The sequence below is a fragment of the Neophocaena asiaeorientalis genome, unplaced genomic scaffold (assembly GCF_003031525.2).
Source record: "Neophocaena asiaeorientalis asiaeorientalis breed wild unplaced genomic scaffold, Neophocaena_asiaeorientalis_V1.1 scaffold143, whole genome shotgun sequence".
Lineage (NCBI taxonomy): Eukaryota > Metazoa > Chordata > Mammalia > Artiodactyla > Phocoenidae > Neophocaena > Neophocaena asiaeorientalis.
The window spans coordinates 1,226,563-1,247,248 of record NW_020175536.1 but is presented as its reverse complement, the minus strand read 5'-3'; the positions used below and the strand labels follow the sequence as shown (position 1 = coordinate 1,247,248).

At 37.0% G+C, this 20,686-nt stretch overlaps 1 protein-coding gene across 4 annotated transcripts in view; it reads right to left on the bottom strand.

Annotated features, from left to right (window-relative positions):
- The window catches only part of MTMR2 (myotubularin related protein 2), a 108,508-nt gene that overhangs the window by 57,429 nt on the left and 30,393 nt on the right, over positions 1-20,686 (bottom strand). For all 4 annotated transcript variants that reach the window (XR_003001255.1, XM_024731318.1, XM_024731319.1 and 1 more), the window contains one exon: positions 12,532-12,637. Coding sequence is in view for 1 of the 4 variants with exons in the window: in XM_024731318.1 (XP_024587086.1) it covers positions 12,532-12,637 (106 nt within the window). In the remaining 3 variants the exon portion in view is untranslated. The remainder of the gene's footprint in view (positions 1-12,531; positions 12,638-20,686) is intronic.

Here is a 20,686-nt window from a genome sequence, read left to right as displayed (position 1 = left end):
AAAACTAAATATTATAACAAAAGATGCTCCTATGGCTCTTATCACTTAGAAAATGACAAAAGTTTTAGGATACATACTCCAGAACTGTGAGAGAATAAATTTTTGTTGTTTTAAGCCACTCAGTCTGTATATTCTGTTACAGCAGCCCTAGGAATAACACACCTAATATCAAGAAAAATTTTCAAGTTTAAATCTTAAAATGCAAGGTGTTCATAACTGCCAAAACTTGGAAGCAACAGAAAAGTCCTTCAGTGAGTGAATGGATAAACAAACCGTGGTACATCAATACAAAGGAATATTATTAAGTGATAAGAAGAAATGAGCTATCAAGCCACAAAAAGATATGGAGGAATCTCAAAGGCATACTGCTAAGTAAAAGAAGCCAATCTGGCTATGTATTAGATGATTCCAACTATATGACATTCTGGAAAAGCAAAACTATGGAGACAGTAAAAAGATCAGTGGTAGTCAGGGGTTCAGGGAGAAGGGGTGAAGACAAATTGGTGGATTAAAGAGTGCTTTTAGGGTAGTTAAACTACTTTGTATGATACAGTAATGGTGGAAACATGTCATTATACATTTGTCAAAACCCGTAGACTGTACCACACAAAGACTGAACCCCAATGTAAACTACGGATTTTAATTAATATTATTATGTGTCAATATTGGTTCATCAATTATAACAAATGCACCACACTAATATGTAAATAGGATGTAAATAGGAGAAACTGTGGAGGTTGAGGAGGGGAATAATATAGGGCTGCAGAGCTTCCCTGGTGGCACAGTGGTTGAGACTCCTGCTGATGCAGGGGAAACGGGTTCGTGCCCCGGTCCAGGAAGATCCCACGTGCTGCGGAGCGGCTGGGCCCATGAGCCATGGCCGCTGAGCCTGCGCGTCTGGAGCCTGTGCTCTGCAACGGGAGAGGCCACAACAGTGAGAGGCCCGCGTACCGCAAAAAAAAAAAAAAACATAGGGCTGCAACTATTTAAAAAAAAATAACTTAGGACATTAAAATAACCACAAAAACAACTACCATGGGGACTCCCCTGGGGGCGCAGTGGTTAAAAATCCGCCTGCCAATTCAGGGGACACGGGTTCAAGCCCTGGGCCGGGAAGATCCCACATACCGCAGAGCAACTAAGCCCACGTGCCACAACTACTGAGCCTGCGCTCTGCTCTAGAGCCCGCAAGCCACAACTACTGAGCCCACGTGCCACAACTACTGAAGCCAGTGCACCTAGAGCCCATGCTCCGCAACAAGAGAAGCCACCACAAAAAGAAGCCCACGCGCCGCAACTAGAGAAAGCCCGCGTGCAGCAACAAAGACCCAACGCAGCCAAAAATAAATAAATTTTAAAAATTAAAAAAAAAAAACTACCATCTATGACCAATATCATTTCATAAAAGAAAGGAGACTTTTAAAACCAAAAAGTTAGAATGATATAATCCTGTGATAAAGAACACTTCTTCCCAGTAAAGGATGGCTTATATCAATTTCTGCCAAAAACAAACAGAAGTAGATAGGTAGGTAGTTAAAATATTATCTCATTACTTTCATTTTACCTCATACACAGAAGACATCATCATGACCTGACCTGGTTAATGCACTGCTTTTAGAAGATCATTATTCATTTACTGCTTATAATACCTTGAAAGAGCAGTAGTGTTTTTATTCCCACTTCTAAATGGGGTAATTGACCCTTAGAGAAGTTAAGCAACTTTTCCAAGGTGACATATACCTCACAACAGCAGCTGAACTTGAACAGATGTATGACTGAACTAAGACTATGATCATGACATAATAGCATCCTACTGTAACTGTATAGCAAGCAAGTGATATGATGGATCAGAGGCTGAAAGAGATCACAACCAGAGGTAAAGATATGGGAGTCATCCATAAAGTAACGATAGCTGAAGTTATGAGAAAGAAAGCATAAGGAAGACAGGAGTAAGGAGTTTGGGGGTGAGCAAGTGATGAAGGACATATTACGGTCACCTTGTTTAGCTCAGGAGAGAGGAACAGCAAGTACACAAAGGAGGGGCAGTCTGATAGAAAAGAAGTGAACCCATGAATTGTCACCAGGTTTGAAACCTGGAGTCATCATCTTTGACTCCTCTCTCCCCCAATCTGCAATACTCAGGCAGCTTAAACACATTACGTCCACATAAATATTTTTTCAAACCTGTCCTTTACTCTGCATTGTCATTACCCTAGTGCATGCCCTTTATCAATTTTTACTTGGAATTGTACAAACAGCCTCCAACATATCTCCCTGTTCTCATTCTACCTGCCTCTAATTAATACCCCTCTTTATGTATCCGCGGCTTCTTCTAGACCTCCCTCAACAATTCTCAGCAAATGGAAACTTAAACACACTCTTCTGTCCTGAATTTTTTAATCTATCTTGAACATATTTTCATAGCCACATATGAAAATCCATTTTTTCTTTCCAAATACTACACAGTATACAATTGTAAACACATAATTTATTTAACCATCCCCCTAAGCAAAAAACATTTCTATTGTTTCCAGACTTTTGTCATTACAAATTTGAGAATCAACTTGTCAAGTCTTAACCATATTATTTACAAAACAAGCAAGAATTAAACTCTGAACAATATTGAACCTATCTATCAAAAAACAATGTATGACTTTCCATTTATTTAAGTATTCTTTTACATTACTCAGCAGAGTTTTAAAGTTTCTTCATATAGTTTCTTCCTATATCTTAAGTTTATTCCTGGATATTTTATATTTTTAATTGTTATTATAAATAGGACCTTTCCCTTCCTGATATTTATAAGTATTTTTATAATAGAAAGCTGTTGATCCTTACATATCAATTTTGGCTTGTAGTATGCCTTGTAATGTTTTGCTGAAAGTTGGACATGATGCACCAGGTAAAAAGAGCTGAGATAAACAGGCCCCTAATGATGTCATAGTGAGGTGAGGAGGTGGGAGGGGAAATGTTCTATGGTCCTATGACTGAATCCCATAGTCCTCTGTCTTTTAGTGAGCTTGTGCCCCTGCAGTGTGATGTTTACAAGTGCTTCTTTGTCCCTCCACCCCTCCCACCCCCAGATAGGACAGGTTGGCTAGAGGGTGCTGAAGTCTGTATTTCTCTTCTCCCATGGGGAAGGTTAGAGGAGGCTGGAATTGGGTATTCCCCTTCCCCCAGGTCAGTTAGGCTCTCACAAAGCCCGTAGGCTGGGCTAGTAAAATAGTTTCTTTTGAGGGCAGGCCTTGTTAAGAAGAACAGAATGTTCTGGACATTTTCAAAATAGCTGCTTTTCCCCTCCCTCTGCCAGAAGCAAAAGAGATTTTTCTCACTGTGAGAACCTGGTAGGGCTCCTATAGGTAAAACTCACAAAACTATGAAGGCCCCCCTAAGACTGGGACCCCCTTGAGTATTTAACTCTCAGTCTTGTCCACAATGATCCGCCAGCAATTTGTCAATTACAGTTTAAGTTGTCCTGCCCCTTACTGGTTCCAGAGACAGTTTCTGCTGACGGGTTTCTGTTCTGCCTGTCTCTCTAATTTGGGAGACAGCCATTTGTCCTGTGATCTCAATTCTCTGATGGATCTAAGAAGAGTTAAATTCCAACTTTTTGGCTTTTTACTTGTTTGTTAGGACAGATAACTTCCAAGCTTCTTTTTGTAAGCAGTCACCTGATTAGTCTTTTGTTTCTAATAATTTTCATTTGATTTTCTTAACTTCCAGGTAAAAAGAATGCTCCTTTTCAGTAATATGCCTCCAATGTACAGTTGTCCCTTGGTATCCACAAGGGATTGGTTCCAGGACTCCCCCTGGATACCAAAATCTGAGACTCCTCAAGGCCCTTTTTTAAAATGGCGTAGTATTTGCATATAACTTATGCAAATTCTCCCACATACTTTAAATCAATTCTAGATTACTGAAAAAAATTCTAATAAAATGTAAATGCTATGTAAATAGTTGCTGGTGAATGGCAAATTCAAGTTCTGTTTTTTGAAAATTCTGGAATTTATTTCCCCAAATATTTTCAATCCGCAGTTAGTTGAATCTGCTGATAAGGAACCTGTGGATTCAGGGGGCAGACTATATTTCTCTAACTGCATCAGACAGTACTTATAAAGAATGCTAAATAACACAGGCATGATAGTAGGTACCCTGTCTTGTTCTTTAATGGGACTACTTCTAATGTTTTAATATTAGGCACAATGCTTAAGAAGTATTTACCTATTCCCTTCTAATTAAAAGTTCTAAAAGCCTGAAACAGGTTAAATTTGGTCAAATACTCTTTATTAAATGCCTTTTCTGCATATATAAAGATAATTATGTGGAACCCTCTCTGTCTTGTAAAGGAAGTTATATCAGCAGCACTTTTACTATGCTTAGCTTTGAAGTGTGAAACATTCTCTACTCCAGTATCAGGATCATGTTAGTAAGTGTTCTACCTAATTAAATATACTTTAGGCACAAACACTTTCTTTATCTCCTTACTATCAACTGAATATAGTCACTATTATTCCTGTTGCATCATGACTATATTAAATATACTTTTATGTTTATCAATTTTTCCATACATTCTAATTTTTTAATAACCTCTATATATGTTTCTATTATAATTATTTGGCTCTTTTTACTAAAACCCTTAACAGAGTTAATTCAGAGCTTTTATTCTTTTAAGCCTTAAAGGGGTTAATAATACCTGCAATATAATCTGCAAATCACATCAAAATAATTACAAACCCTATAAACATGCTATAGACTACTCAACAGTATAGCATCTAAGACCCTACTTACTATAGCTTAGCCAACTGCTGACATCATGAACTTGTGGTGAGTAGAGCTGAAGAACTTTTACTCTGATACCCAATCTTGTAACTGTAAAAGTTCTAGGTAAAACTTTTAAGGAAGATTCTTTTGTGTACCAAATACTAAGAGTAATGGTGACAGTAGTAGAGGCACTGGTGATTTTTATTTTTTCCTTAATCCTATTTCTATTTCCCACAAATTAGTACACTGTATTACTTTTATAATAAAAAAACCTCTCAAGGTTATTATAAAAGATACAAAATTTTACAAATATGAGTCAGGTAATTTCTGAGAGAAAAGTTTCAGTAAAATGGAAATCATGAGGGTGTGGTCTGAAGTCATTTCTCTATTAAGCATGGAAACGAGACAACTGTGAACATTTCCAAGTGTGATGAAGGAATTGAATTAGTGACTGTCTCTCTTCCAAATTTTCCTCATACAATTTCTTCAAAGCTTTTTCAACATAGTTCTCTCTCTGATTTTTATCTAAATATCTCCCATCAGAAAAAAAAAGATCATAATGAGCTAGAAGGGTCAGAGATGGGACTGAGTCTATGATAAATGGGCTGACCATGATTTGTTTCACTGAAGAGGAGAAGTACATTCCAGATGTGTGAGTGAGTGATCATGAATAGAAGTGTGAATGAGCACATATTGTGTAAGGGACTAAAAGAAGAATCCCTATCTATCGGGGTGGGATTACACTTGGGGACAGTTAGAGATACAGTTTGATAGTTGTGATGGGATCAAACACACAGAACCCTGAACACAAGGTTTAGAAGTCTGAACTCACTACTGTAAGAAACGGGGATCCCCTTGAAGAATTTTTAAACAGGGTATCACATATGGAAGTGATGTCAGAGGAAAATTAGCCTTATGGTAGTGCATTAGCTGCATCAGACAAAGACAAGCCTATCAGATATAAGAACTAGGGGACTGTTAACAATGGGAAGTAAAGGGGAAATGAGCATTTTTCAAAAGATATGACATTCTGTTAAAAGAGAAAGTAACTTTGTATTTCTCATTCTCTTCAACTGATTAGTCAAAACACTTTTCCTGGGTACCTTCCACATTCCAAATATGGAGTTCTAAGGATACAAGACAGGACAACAGTTATATCTTATCTGTATATATCTTATAGTATATTCTCTTTTTCTTTCCAGAACGTTTATTTTTCTTTAAATTCTTGTTTTTGTAAATGCCCTCTAAGTTTTTTCTTTAAGTATGTTTAAATGTAATAGTACTTTATTTACTTATAATGTAAACTGCTTTAGAATGTTCTGCCCTTTCTGCTCCCAAGGTATACCTTTGTCATAGTACCTAACATATAATAATCATGGATTTGCTACCTCCTTTTCCACTGTACATATAGATTTTTCTTAAGTCTTCTGTATATACAATCATTCATACATAATAGAAGTTTTGTTTCTTCCTTTCATTTCTTATTTATTCTTTTCCTATTTTAATGGCTAGGACTTCTAGCATAATGTTGAATAAAAGTGGTGATAGAAATCATCATCAGGTTTCAAAGTTTAAAGGAAATGCTTCTAACATCTTCCCATTAAGTATGAGGCTTACTGTGGAGTTTTGGTGGATATTCTTTATTTTGCTAAGATGTTCTTTTCAATTCCTAGGCTCTAAAGAGTTGATGTTGGTATGAGGGGTGGTGGTATTAATCATAATAAGTGCTAACTTCAAGCAGTTTTGCTCTGGCTATTTAAATAACTATGTATAATAGACACTGTTCTCTGTTTACCTAACATCTGCTCTATGAGCCTTAAACTCATTCCAACTAGATTTGCATACTTACAGAATATGTCAATATTACATTCATGTACACACTCTAGGTAAGAAATAATCCGATTATCTCTGACCTTTGGTTCATAAATAAATATGAACAATATAACACAAATTTTGAAAGGACAATCACACTTGCTTGATTTAAGCCCATTAAATATTTCAAGGGCAGATGGTTAAGAACAAAACCCAAAATATTAACTTTTATCTCATAAAAAAAAAAAAGAATACAATTTCATTTTAATATTTGATTTTGAATTGTAGACAAACATCCGTATAAGTGCCATATCACAGGCATCAACAAAGGAAAGGGGGTACTGCGTAGCCTAACTTTTACCTTATCTTTTAATCACCACCATTTAAGGAACATACTTCGCTTAAAGCCCAATGCTACACTAATTACTATTTATACTATTAAATAGTATAAATACTAATTAAAATTTATACTATTTATAAATAAATAGAGTTGCGCATTTGAATTTTAAAATCCTGTATTTCATGGGATTTTAGTCTTCAGTGAGCAAATAAATCAACCAAACACAAATTCCCTAGGTTCTTAATTCTACTGTCAAACTTTAAAAATATGTTCTTATTAAAGAAAGTCTGATTTTAAAAATTGCAAATTTATTTTAAAATAATTTATTAAAAATTCTATACGAAAGGATTTTAAGTTTTTTAAATGAAATTAAATAGGCTGCACTAACAAGTGAAGAACAAATGAAGCAAAGAGAAAACCCTAATGTTACTGAGGATTCAATTTATCAAGCCTAAGGTTGTGCTCAACTTTTTAGAAATACATCTACTGGATTAAATCTGTATATGACTTTTTCCACAACAAACAAGGCTCACAGGGTGAAAAAGTACCACAAATAGAATTCCACCTGAGTAAATATAAGTTCAAGATATCTAGAATAGTCCACTACCCCCACTGATTTTCCATTCTGCTTTACTGATGTAGGAGCAAAGAATCTTGCTTGACTAAGAAATTCATAACAGAAGCTTTCACAGCTATTACTCCACTACAACACTAACCTTTCAGGAAAGTGTCACTTCATGGTGCCTGCAGCAGAAAACCTATACAATTCAATTTAATATTTTTAATGAAGCAGGATTAGCTTTTCAATGCATTATGTTCTTTACACTTCTATTTAAAAGTTGTTACTGGGGCTTCCCTGGTGGCACAGTGGTTGAGAGTCCGCACTGCCGATGCAGGGGACACGGGTTCGTGCCCCGGTCCGGGAAAATCCCACAATGCCACGGAGCAGCTGGACCCGTGAGCCATGGCCGCTGAGTCTGCGTGTCTGGAGCCTGTGCTCCACAACGGGAGAGGCCACAACAGTGAGAGGCTCACAAAAAAAAAAAAAAAAAAGTTGTTACTAACAGAGCTTCTAAAATGTTGAGGCTCAGGGCAGAGATAAACATGAGGCTATGTGGAGAACTCAAAGCCTAGAGGTTAACCAACTTCAAATCGTCTGTGAATGATGATGTTCAAACTACCATACCAAGCCCCTCATCTCATAAATAGAGCCAAACCATGGTCAAAGAACAACATAGCTGTCTGCAGTTAGTTGCACCTATTATTTACTAGAACACTACCATTTTATAGCCACTAAAGGTATACATAATAAAAGCAAAATATCATCAACTAACAAAATTGAGAAGGGGGAGAGATCAGATATTATTAGAAAAACCATCTTTTACGATTAATTAGAAAAGCAATTCTCACTTATTAAGGGATATTGAAAACTGCTATTTCTACCTCAAAAATGTGTTAAAGTTATTCTTTTTAATTAAGAAAATTGCACTTCACATTTGAAAAAACTTAGCAACAAAATCATGGGAGAATAGTCTCTCTGGATAATGTGCTGTACAGGAATATGACCAATCTGAGACCAAATATCAATACAAGGGCAACACCCAGCTGTGTGCCTTTAAGCACATGATTTAATTCAGCTCTTCTAAATATCAGGTTGCTCTTTGTCAAACGGGGTAGTGATATCTGTCTCACAGGATTGTTGTGAAAGTTAAATGAGATAAGGCGTGTATAAATATTTATCCAGGTAGCACACTACACTTTTTTCAATTATTAGAAGTATGTTTTTCCTCCACCCTACACATACATTTGAAATCAGGCTGCATTTTTAAAATGATATTAAATGTTACTCCTTCATTTCCCTTCCACAACTGAAAAAAAGACTGTGATTAAGGTAAAGATTATATCTAATTATCAAGGATATCTTTTAAAATGAGGAAACAGGAAAACAGTCAGCCTAAGCATATTAGTTTTTTCTTTTTTCTCTGTCATTTCAGGCACTGTACTGTGGAAAGTACGGTTAACCTTTGGTTGCCCAAAACCATCTTCTCCTTAATTTAACATTTAACAATTGTCTCTTCATTTGTCTATTAAAAATTATCTGAGTTGGGCTTCCCTGGTGGCGCAGTAGTTGAGAGTCCACCTGCCGATGCAGAGGACACGGGTTCATGCCCCAGTCCGGGAGGATCCCACGTGCAGCGGAGCGGCTGCGCCCGTGAGCCACGGCCGCTGAGCCTGCACGTCCAGGGCCTGTGCTCCGCTACGGGAGAGGCCACAACAGTGAGAGGCCCACGTACCGCAAAAAAAAAAAAAAAAATTATCTGAGGGCCCCACGAAGTTGTGAAAGATGCTGAATTGACAAGGCACTAATGGGGACAATTCCTGAAGTCATGGACCTGATGTATAAATTTAAGATTCCCTTAGTATCCTAGTGCTAAGAGAGTCAATAATTCAGGATATTTTTGTGTCTAATGTAAAACCTGAAGGGACAACAGCATAAAATAAGACTACTCCAGACAAACTTACATATGATCACCAGACTCATTATCTCCAAATAGGATGTATGCAAATGATCTTTTGCTTCAGAAGGAGAATAAAAGTACTTTGTTACCTTTTTTGGGGAAAGGAGGGAGGGAGAGAGGAAGGAAGGAAGGGAGGGAGCACGTAGTGCCCAGATCTTGGTTTCTAATACCATTCTCCAATAAAAGAAATCTGGCTCCCTGAGAAATGGATGATGATTCTAGGACTGGGGCAGGAAGTATCAAGATGAGCTTGGAGTATCTTGCAGTGACAGAAAGTAAGGAAGAGCTGATAAACAAACAACGAACAAAACAATCAACAACAACAGCAAAACACCATAATGATAGGAGTATGTCAAAGGGACACAAGATCTGACTGAAAGAAATCCCAATCTGGAGCTGGAACAATTTGAGCAACAAAGTAGCACTGGACTGTAATATATAAAATAAATATCCATGAGTTTATACTGATATAAATAAATGATTGCATAAATCAATAAATGAGGGAGAAGAGACAAATCTCTCATGCAAAAGAAATAAAAGGTGTTCCACTCTAACAAGGTAGTGTGGGCTCCTTAAGCATGGACTGTGCATAGTTACTTCCTTTCAAAGAGTATAGTATAAGGATAAGAAGGGGAAAAAAGAGTATTTTATAGTGAAAGAACCTAACACTACCTCAACCAAGTGATTAATGTTAACATCAACAGTGACAAATCATGTTGATAGTATGTACCTTTGATATGATATGATGAAAATGGCTCTTCACCTCTGTGGTCTTCTTCCCCAAAAGACATAATCCCAGTCTAATAATGGGTAAAACACCAGACATTCTACAAAGTATCTGACCAGTGCTCTTCGAAACTAACAGGGTCATGAAAAACAAAGAAAGAAAGCAAAACCTGTCACAGCCAAGAGGTGCCATGCCTAAGGAGACATGACTACTAAATGCAGTGTGGTATCCCAGATGGACCATGGAACAAAAAGAAGGACATTAGGTAAAAACTAAGGATATGTGAATAAAGCATTGATTTTAGTTAATAATAATGCATCAACATTGGTTCATTAATTTTGACAAACGTACCATACTAATGTAAGATATTAATAATAGGGGAAACTGGATGTCAAGTATTTGGGAACTCTGTAGGATCTTTGCAATTTTTCTGTAAATCTAAACCTGTTCTAAAATTAAAAACTTATCTAGGGCTTCCCTGGTGGCGCAATGGTTGAGAGTCCGCCTGCCAATGCAGGGGACACGGGTTCGTGCCCCAGTCAGGGAAGATCCCACATGCCGCGGAGCGGCTGGGCCCGTGAGCCATGGCCGCTGAGCCTGCGCGTCCAGAGCCTGTGCTCCGCAACAGGAGAGGCCACAACAGTGAGAGACCCGCGTAATGCAAAAAAAGAATATATATATATATCTAATAAAAATAAGAAATAAATTATAATATTTAACCTGCAGATTAACATTATGACCCTTATTTTGTCCCAATGTAAGCCAGTCACTCTTATTATGGTATACATGACATCCTGAGGAAATAAAGGGGGTCTGCACACAGAGAAGCTGACAGTGGAGGCCTCCTTTCAGCGTCTTTCAATGTACTGCAATTCACACCCGTGCCTAGTTAAGTAGTTTAAAACTAAGCTAACCCTCACAAGAATACACGCATGGTTTAACATATTTTAGGCAAGAAACAGCAGGTAAAATATAATATTAATAATAGAAGCACAGGCTAAAAATAAAAGCGACATTTCTCCCATTCCTAATATGAGTTCTTTATCAGTCACAAGAAGTTAAAAACGATGATTTTTTAACTAATAAAATCTGACCAGAAGTAGGCCAAAAAATTTCAAAATTATCAAGAGGCCTACAGGCCTTTAATGTATTTTTATTAATATAATGACTAAACCAAGGTTAGATACATATATCAAATATGTATTTTTAAATAGTAATAAATTAATGAAAGGCAACAGTGGACTTATATCCACTATTATTAATGATAAACCCTGCCCTAAATGTATGCTGTGCTTCAAGATAACAGCTAATGATAATATGAGTCCTTTTTAACCAGCACAACATATATTCAGATTATAAAGATAAATGTTTATCATTTGTAGCAATGTTTAAAGTCCTGCTATATCCAATTTAGTATTTTATGACATTTCACAAGAGACAATGGCAAATATGCAGAAACCTTTACACAAGCTTCTAACCTGTCTCCTTACATTTGTTGGATTCTGGTTTTGAAAATGAAATACATGACAAAGATATATTCTCAATATATTCTCAACAGCAAATGACTTCATTAATGAAAACAACGTTTTAGTTAAAATTGTGAAAGTATAACCACTGAGAAGGCAGTCACTTGATCAGAATAAAAAGATTTTGAGGTAAGGTTTAAAGGTTATCACTACATATGAAATTCATTTTCCCCAACATTCATAGACAAGCAGCAGTAGAAAAGCAGATGAATCCAAAAATGTACAAAGTGCTACAGGATATCACTGATATGGTTAATTTCATAGCAACAAGACCTTTAATAAATAGAGGAATACCTACATACTATAATGAGGTATGTAGCAACTATAGCACAGTATTTAAGTGACTTAGCTCCAGAACTGGACTACATGAGCTGTAATACTGACAATTAAATTTATTGGCTATGAGACCTTGGACATGTTATTTAATCTCTCTCTGAGTTACTGTCATCTGTAGAATGGTAGTAATAATAACTTCTACCTCACAGAATTGCTAAAAGTATTACAAGAGATATTTCATTAGAGCACTTAGAACAATACCTGGCACATGGTAAGTACTCAAAAAATATTAGCTATTATTGGGAGTAAAGCATTATGGGAGTATTCATGAAAATCTTTTATATCACAAAAAAATTCATTAATTATCTTAAAGATATCAAACCCAGAGATGAATTATACATTTTTCTTTTACAAATAAATAAGAATGGCCTGTTCTGGGATATTACATAAAGACTCAGGTCTTTGAGACTTCCATCAGTGTCTCCTTCTTAATTAAAGGTTATATTGATAGTGTGGCCACAAACAGCTAACAGAAAATACTTCACTAGAACTTAGAAACAGTATACGTACCCTCAAATCAGGAGAAAAGTTCTCTGCAGAAGTTGATATGGAATCCGATGATACAACAGAAGCTGATTTTGTATGCACTGAATTCTCTGAATGAGAAGTGGAAGCACTACAAGATACAAAAGCACAGTGTTTGAAAAATGGGCGTGTTAAAAACCAATTTCAGAAATTTTATTAACTGTAACTCTATTATTTCTTAAAACTTCCACTGCCAACCAGTCCTACTTTGCCTATTCAATCTTATCTCCAAATACTGATAATTGCAAGCTCTATTGGTAAGAATAGGGCTAAGTATTATTACCATCCACATTCCCTCTGGACAAGCTTCCCCAGTACTCATGAATACACTCCAGGTTAATTCTTTCTTTTTATTCAACCATCCATTTATTCATCCAATGATCAGGCTAATGTGAAAAACCATTACACCAGGCACTATGATTTGGAGATAAATATGGCAAAACCCTCATGTTCATAAAGCTCACAAGCTTGTGAAAGAGACAGACAAGTAGATAATGGTGCAATGTGATAACTCTATAACTACATACACACACACATGGGGTGGGGTGAGGGCAGAGAGAGAGAGAAAGAGAAAGAGAAAGAAGGACTATGATTACGAACTTGGAGAAAAGAAAAGAAAGCACCTAACTCTACCCAGGAAAGTTCAGGGAAGACATCACAGAGGTGACATCTGAACTGAGTCTTGAACGATAGGAAATTGTCAGGCTGACAAACAAGTAAGGGAATTCCAAAAACAAACAAAAAACACTACAGAAGTGTAGAATTATCAAAGAGCACAGAACACTTGAGAAACTACAAATAGTTCGACAGTGCTGGATGAGCAGAAGAGCAGAAGATGGAAACATGAGCCTGTCTTTGTACCTTGTACCTTTCCACCAAACCAAATTCTATATTTTTAACAAGCCTGTCTTAAATATCCACTTCTTCCTTTACAATAAGTAGTCACACTCTAGAGTCACTTTTATTATTAAATTCTTACAGAACTTTTGATACCTGATCACATACTGTCTTTTACTGTTTACTGATCTCAGGTATGTAAATTTAGTTTCACCAACTAAAATTTAAATACCCCAAGAGGGAGGACCGTGTCTTTATTTTCCTTAAAATCGACTTCAGTGCCTGTGTATACAGTTAACATGTATTATGTTTCTTAAATTCAAAAATACAGGACTTCCCTGGCGGTCCAGTGGTTAAGACTCCGCATTTCCACCGCAGGGGCCATGGGTTCAATCCCTGGTCAGGGAACTGAGATCCCACATGCCCTGCGGCCAAAAATACAGTGAAAATATACCTATGCCACAGACTAAAAAAAAATTTTAATTATTTAAGGAAGAAAAACCTCAGATACTTTGAATTGAAACTTAAAGTTCTGATAAATATATTTTTCTAAAGTTTCATTCCCAACATATTAAAAGTCTCCCTCACATGAAAAGTCAAAACTTCATTAGATTCTGATGGAATAATCCACCTTGAGGTTGTGATATTTAAGAATCATATTTTTGTTTTAAAATTTGTCCATCATAAACCTGTGTATAATGATTACTAAACTATTTTTACAATGTGAAAATTCTCTCCCCTCAAAAAACTGTCAGTTCATTTTTTTATTGGTTTTTTCAGCTTTATTGAGGTTTGATTACTAAAAATTGTATATATTTTAGGTGTACAACATGTTTTGACATATGTATACATTGTGAAATGATCACAATTAAGCTAACTGAAACATCCATCACCTCACACAGTTACCTTTCTTTTTCTGGTGAGAGAATTTGAGATCTACTGTCTTGGCAGTTTCAAGTATACAATACTATATTACTAACTATAGTCACCGTGCTATATATTAGGTACCCAGAACTTAATTTATAACTGAAAATCTGTCCCTTTTGATCAGTATGTCCACTTTTTCCCTCTTCAGATAGGATTTGAAAACATTTTCTCTCACTCGGTAGGTCACTTTTTCGTTTTATTTTTTTCTTTTGTTATAGGGAAACTTTTTGTTTTTGATGTAGTCCCAATAGTTTAATTTCGCTTTTGTTGCCTGCACTATTGGTGTCAAATCCCAGAAACCATTCTCAAGACCAACACCAAAGAGCTTTTTCCCTATGTTCTCCTCTAGGAGTGTTAGAGATTCAGGTCTTACTTTTAAATGTTTAATCCATTTTGTGTTGATTTTTGTGTGTGATGTAATACAAGAGTCCAATTTCATCCTTTTGCATGTGGATATCCATTTTCACCAACACCATTAATTGAAGAGTCTATCATTTCCCCACTGTGCATTCCTGGTGCTCTTTCAAAGGCAAGTTGACTGTATACATGTGTGGTTCTATTTCTGGGCTCTCTATTCTGTTCTAATGTCTATGCGTCTGTTTTCTTATGCTGGTACCGTATTGTTTTGATAACTATAGTTTTGTAATACAGTTTAAAGTTAGGAAGTATGATGCCTCCAGCTTTGTTCTTTGTGCTCAAGATTGCTTTAGCTATTTCAGGTTTTGTGTGGTTCCATACTGACTTTAGAATTGTTTTCCTATCTGTGAAAAATGCCATCAGAATTTTTATGTAGAATGCATTGAATCTGTAGATCACTTTGGGCAGCAGTGACATTTTAACAAGATTAATTCTTCCAATCCATTAACATAGGATAACTTTCTATTGATTTGTGTCTTCTTCAATTTCTTCCATCGTTTTATAGTTTTCTTCATACAGGTCTTTTACCGCCTTGGTTAATTTTACTCCTTAGTATTTTATTCTTGATGTTACTGCAATGAATTTGTTTTCTTAATGTCTTTTTTGGAAAGTTCATTGCTAGCATATAGAAACAACTGATTTCTGCACGTTGATTTTGTATCCTGCAACTTAACCTGAATGTGCTTATTAGTTTTAACAGTTATTTTGGTAGAGTTTTCAGTGTTCCATGTATAAGATCATGCTATCTACAATGTTTTTATATATTTATACAGTGTGAAAAACATCTCCCCTAAAATAAACTGTCACTTCACTTAAATGAATGAAAATGGCATTCCAGTGTGAACACTTCAAAATTGTTTATTCAAATACAAACATCTTTATTTTATTAACTATTTCAAAGTATAATTGTGTAATTTTTTTTGTATCCAAGAATCTATATTATACAAAGGAGCAGTCTTAAGAATTCTATTATCTAGTTTTATAATGCAAGGAAAGAGAAACTGATAGGCTGAGAATGATTTCTTCCTTTTTTCCTGTACCAGTTTCTGAGTAATTATATTCCATGTGCATTAAAATAACAAGTAAAATAGACAAACTTTAGGCACAGTACTCTAACAGATATTGTTTGCTGCCTGCTCCATATATATACACACCCCTTTCTTTCCTGACTTTAGTGAGGACAGTTTGTGGCCAGCCCAAGATGACGTGCTTGTTTTTGGCTCCCTTGTGTCTAGGAAACAGTGAGACACAATTATGGCCAATGAGATTTAAGGGGCAGTTTATTAATTGTTATGGAAGCCTCTTATTTTCTTAATAAAGAGGAGCAGAAATAACAAGGTGGTCCTTAACCTTTCCTACTTTCTCTTACCTGGACCAAGAACGTAAAGCTTGGATATACTGTGGCCATCCTGTAAACATGAGCAAATGCTGGCTTGCAAAGGACACAAAAGAGCATAAAGTCCTTTCCTGGTGAGCAGCTGAATCTACACCAACAACTCCCTACACTTTGGGAATTTTGGTTATGTAAAATAAATGAAGTTCAATTTTTAAAATCACTAATGGAGTTTTCTATTCTGTATAGCCAAACACAATTCTAAGTGTTACAGCAATCAACACCTCACAAAGTCTATTTTGAACAAGCTGAAATGCATGATACTATTTTTTATGTATATGATCTTTTGGGAAAACAGAAAAAACATGTAAAGGCAATAAAATACAATTTGGAATTATGGGTAGTGTGTACCTAAAAATAATAGTATCAATAGGAATATTATAGCATGTACCATTAAGACACCAAATAGTTCTTTAGAGCCAAAGTATGAAATAAACAAATTTAAGAGAAATAAGGTAACAAACAAAACCAGGTCTTGCAACTAATACTTTGCAGTCTCAAAGAATCAGTCTTTCAAGCAAAAGTGTAGAAAACAGCCTTTAATTATTAACTTCTCTTTTCAGATACACATAAACATGGGGAGATATTGTGATCTACACTGTTGCATTTGAATAAGCACTAAAAGGTTTTAAACTCCAGGCAGACAACGAGGGGCTGGAGGGGACAAGGGTGGGAATACTTGTGATTACAGCAAACACAAATACACACACCACCACCACCACCACCACCACCAGAACTCCTGAAAGTTCTGGTATAAACATGAAGTGGCTACTCAGACTGAAGGTGGCCACAGAATGCAGTTATTTTTCAGCAGTTATTTTTCTCCTATCATATGGGCTCTATGCATGCTTCTGATCACCATGGCTACTACAATAATACAACCTAATTTCCACTGCTCTCTTCCATTTCCCCACTGCTCGTCTTGAGGTCAAACTCTCTATGTTGACCTTTTATGAACTGTTCCACAAACAAGCTCTGTATTTCCCTGAATTCATACCTTTGCTCATGCCATTCCAAAAAGAATTCCCATTTATCCCAATCTATTTATTAACATCCTACTTACACTTTAAGACCCGGTTAAAAGGCTAGCTTTTCCAAGAAATCTTCCCCAGGTCTTCCAGCTGGAACAAAACTCTCAGTCGACTACACTTCTGCCTATACTCTAAAATGGCACTTAACACTTTCCACATTAGACTAGAGCTCTTTGGTTACACAGCCTCCTCCTTTTTAAATTATAAGCTGCTAGAGAATAAGAATCTAGTAATTGGCAAGGCATTTGAACTCAGAGCAAAGATTGCAGTCTGCTAATCTCATTAAGTAACCAATGACACTTTGGTTTTCCTAGGCCCATAAACTTCACTACATAAATTTGAATCCAAACATTCCTGTTATCCTTGTCATCCTGAACTTCTTCAAAAATGCCAGACCTTCTAGTCCGACTATGTGTTTTCTCCATCCATTTTCCCTGCCCAAGTCTTCCTTCAGCTCCTAACTTTTCCTAACCTTTATACTAGACTTTTTACTCCATACTGAATAAATTCTCTTACATTTTCAACCAAATTCTCCCCTCCACCTCTTTGCTTCAACTGAGATCTCCTTCCAGGAATCCACTTCACTGCAGCCTTTTCTAGAGAAAACTTTCTTGTCCCACATCTTAAAAGCCCAAAGGTAAAGCCAGCGTTTCCCCAGCTCCTTTCTCATGCTTCTACACTAGTATTACTTTTCCATCTTCATACATAAAAGCCTTCTTCCTCTGAGGTTCATGGGATTTGGGTATAAAACGTCTCTGTAACTATCATCCACTCACCTTTTAATTACTCCTCCTCACTCAGTAAGAACTTTCTAATCTGGCTCAACTTTCTTCTCTAAAGCTTCTTTCTACTCCAAAGCTTCTTTCTACTCCAAAAGTGCCTTCGTCATGGGAATTTTAATGCCCACAAGGGCAAACTAGCAACAACCTAGCTCAAAATTCCTCACTTCCTACATCACTCATCTATAACCCCACCTTAGCAATGTGCTTCTGTAGTCACACACTGTACTTTATCATTTCTGGAAACTACCCAGCTTTTGTAATCTTAAACTTAAGGAAATCAATATCTGACCACAGATGCTCTTCTTTCCAAATATCTCACTTTCTTAACTTTCCCTTCATCTAATCTTCAACCTAGTGGTGACAACTCATCCCTCAACTCCTCCATTTGTCATTTTTATCCTTCATGCTTTATTGCTCTCTCTATCCCCCTTCATTTCCTTCCCCATCCAACCTGGAATACACAGTAACATTTTATACTCTCTCTCGCCAAACACTCAATATTCTTATATCCTTATCCACTGACCACCACTTCCCTAACTAATCCCTAAATTCAGATCAATATATTGAATAACTATCTACCTTCTCCTGTGCTAATGGAATACATCTTCACATTGGAGCCATTTAAAACTCATGGTTAGAAAATATTAGCTAGACCCTGGGCAGTGCTCAGCAACACTCCCACATATCAAGTGATTTTTCTAAACCATCACTATCTTTTCCCCAAGCCAATCACATCCAATCAATACACAGTCCTGTAGAGTCTACCTCCCTATCATCTCCCAAATGCATCCTTTTTTCTATCCTAATTTTTACTGTCTTATCTCGACACCTCTTCCCTCAACTACTCATCCAATATATCATCCTAAACTAATACCAAAATGATCTTTCAAAAACAGATATGATCCTATCATTCCTCTGCTTAAAACTTTTTTCTAAATTGAGATATAATAGACATGTAACATTATATTAGTTTCAGGTGTACAGCATGATTCCATGTTTGTATATATTATGAAATAATCACAGTTAAGTCTTGTTAACATCCATCACCATGCATATTTACAATTTTTCTTCTAATGAGAACTTTTTTTTTCATAAATTCATTTATTTATTTATTGGCTGCATTGGGTCTCCGTTGCTGTGCGTGGGCTTTCTCTAGTTGCAGTGAGTGGGGGCTACTCTTTGTTGCGGTGTGCGGTCTCTCATTGTAGTGGCTTCTCTTGTTGTGGAGCACAGGCTCTAGGCGTGCGGGCTTCAGTAGCTGTGGCTCGCGGGCTCTAGAGCTCAGGCTCAGTAGTTGTGGCGCACGGACTTAGTTGCTCCGTGGCATGTGGGATCTTTCCAGACCAGGGCTCGAACCCATGTCCCCTGCACTGACAGGCGAATTCTTAATCACTGCGCCACCAGGGAAGTCTCTGATGAGAACTTTTAAGATCAACTCTCTTAGCAACTCTCAACTATACAATACAGTATTATTAACTATAGTCACCATGCTGTACATCACATCCCCATGACTTTATTTCATAACCAGAAGTACTTTTTCCACCTTCACATTTCACCCATTCCCTCCTACCCTAATCCCCAGCCGCTGGCAACCAGCAATCTGTTCTACGTGAGTTCGGTTTTTGTTTTTGATTCCACATATAAGTGAGATCATACAGTATTTGTCTTTCTCTGACTTATTTCACTTAGCATAATGCCCTCAAGATCCACCCATGTTGTTGCAAATGACAAGATTTCCTTCTTTTTATGGTAAATAATATCCCATTTTGTGTGTGTGTGTGTGTGTGTAGCACATTTTCTTTATCAATTCATCCATCAGTGGACCCTTAGGTTGCTTCCACATTTTGGTTATTGTAAATAATGCTGCAATGAACATGAGGGTGCACATATCTTTTTGAGTTAGTGTTTTCGTTTTTCTCAGATAAATATCCAGAAGTCGAATTGCTGGATCATACAGTAGTTCTATTTTTAATTTTTTGAGGAACCTCCATCCTGTTTCCCATAGAGACTGTACCACTTTATATGCCGACCAACAGTCTACCAGGGCTCCCTTTTCTTCACATCCTCACCAACACTTGTGATGTTTTGTCTCTTTTTTTTTTTTTTTTTTTGCGGTACGCGGGCCTCTCACTGTTGTGGTCTGTCCCGTTGAGGAGCAGAGGTTCCGGACGCGCAGGCTCAGCGGCCATGGCTCATGCGCCTAGCCGCTCCGCGGCATGTGGGATCTTCCCGGACCAGGGCACGAACCCGTGTCCCCTCCATCGGCAGGTGGACTCTCAACCACTGCGCCACCAGGGAAGCCCTGTGATGTTTTGTCTTTTTGATAAGAGCCATTCTAACAGGTGTGAGGTGATATCTCATTGTGGTTTTAACTTGCATTCCCTGCTTAAATCTTCAGTGATTACTCACTGCCTACAGAATCGAGCCCAAACTCCTTAGCACAACACTTGAAGTCTTCCATGATCTGGCCTTTGTTCTACATATCTAGCTGGAGCTCTTATTCATCTGAACCCACTGGGAATGGCTTGCAGATTCTCTAAGTTCTTTAGCTATTTCATGCATGTGCACCTTTGCTAATCCTGCTGTCTTTGCCTCTAATGTCCTTCGTACACTTCCATGCCCTCTTTGCCCCATCCATCTTGTAAACATGACTACTTCTTCCTTCACTGTACACTGTACATATTTCTATCATAATACCTGTAACACTGTATTGTATTTACTCATCTACGAGCTCCTCTTCTCAGACACTGTTA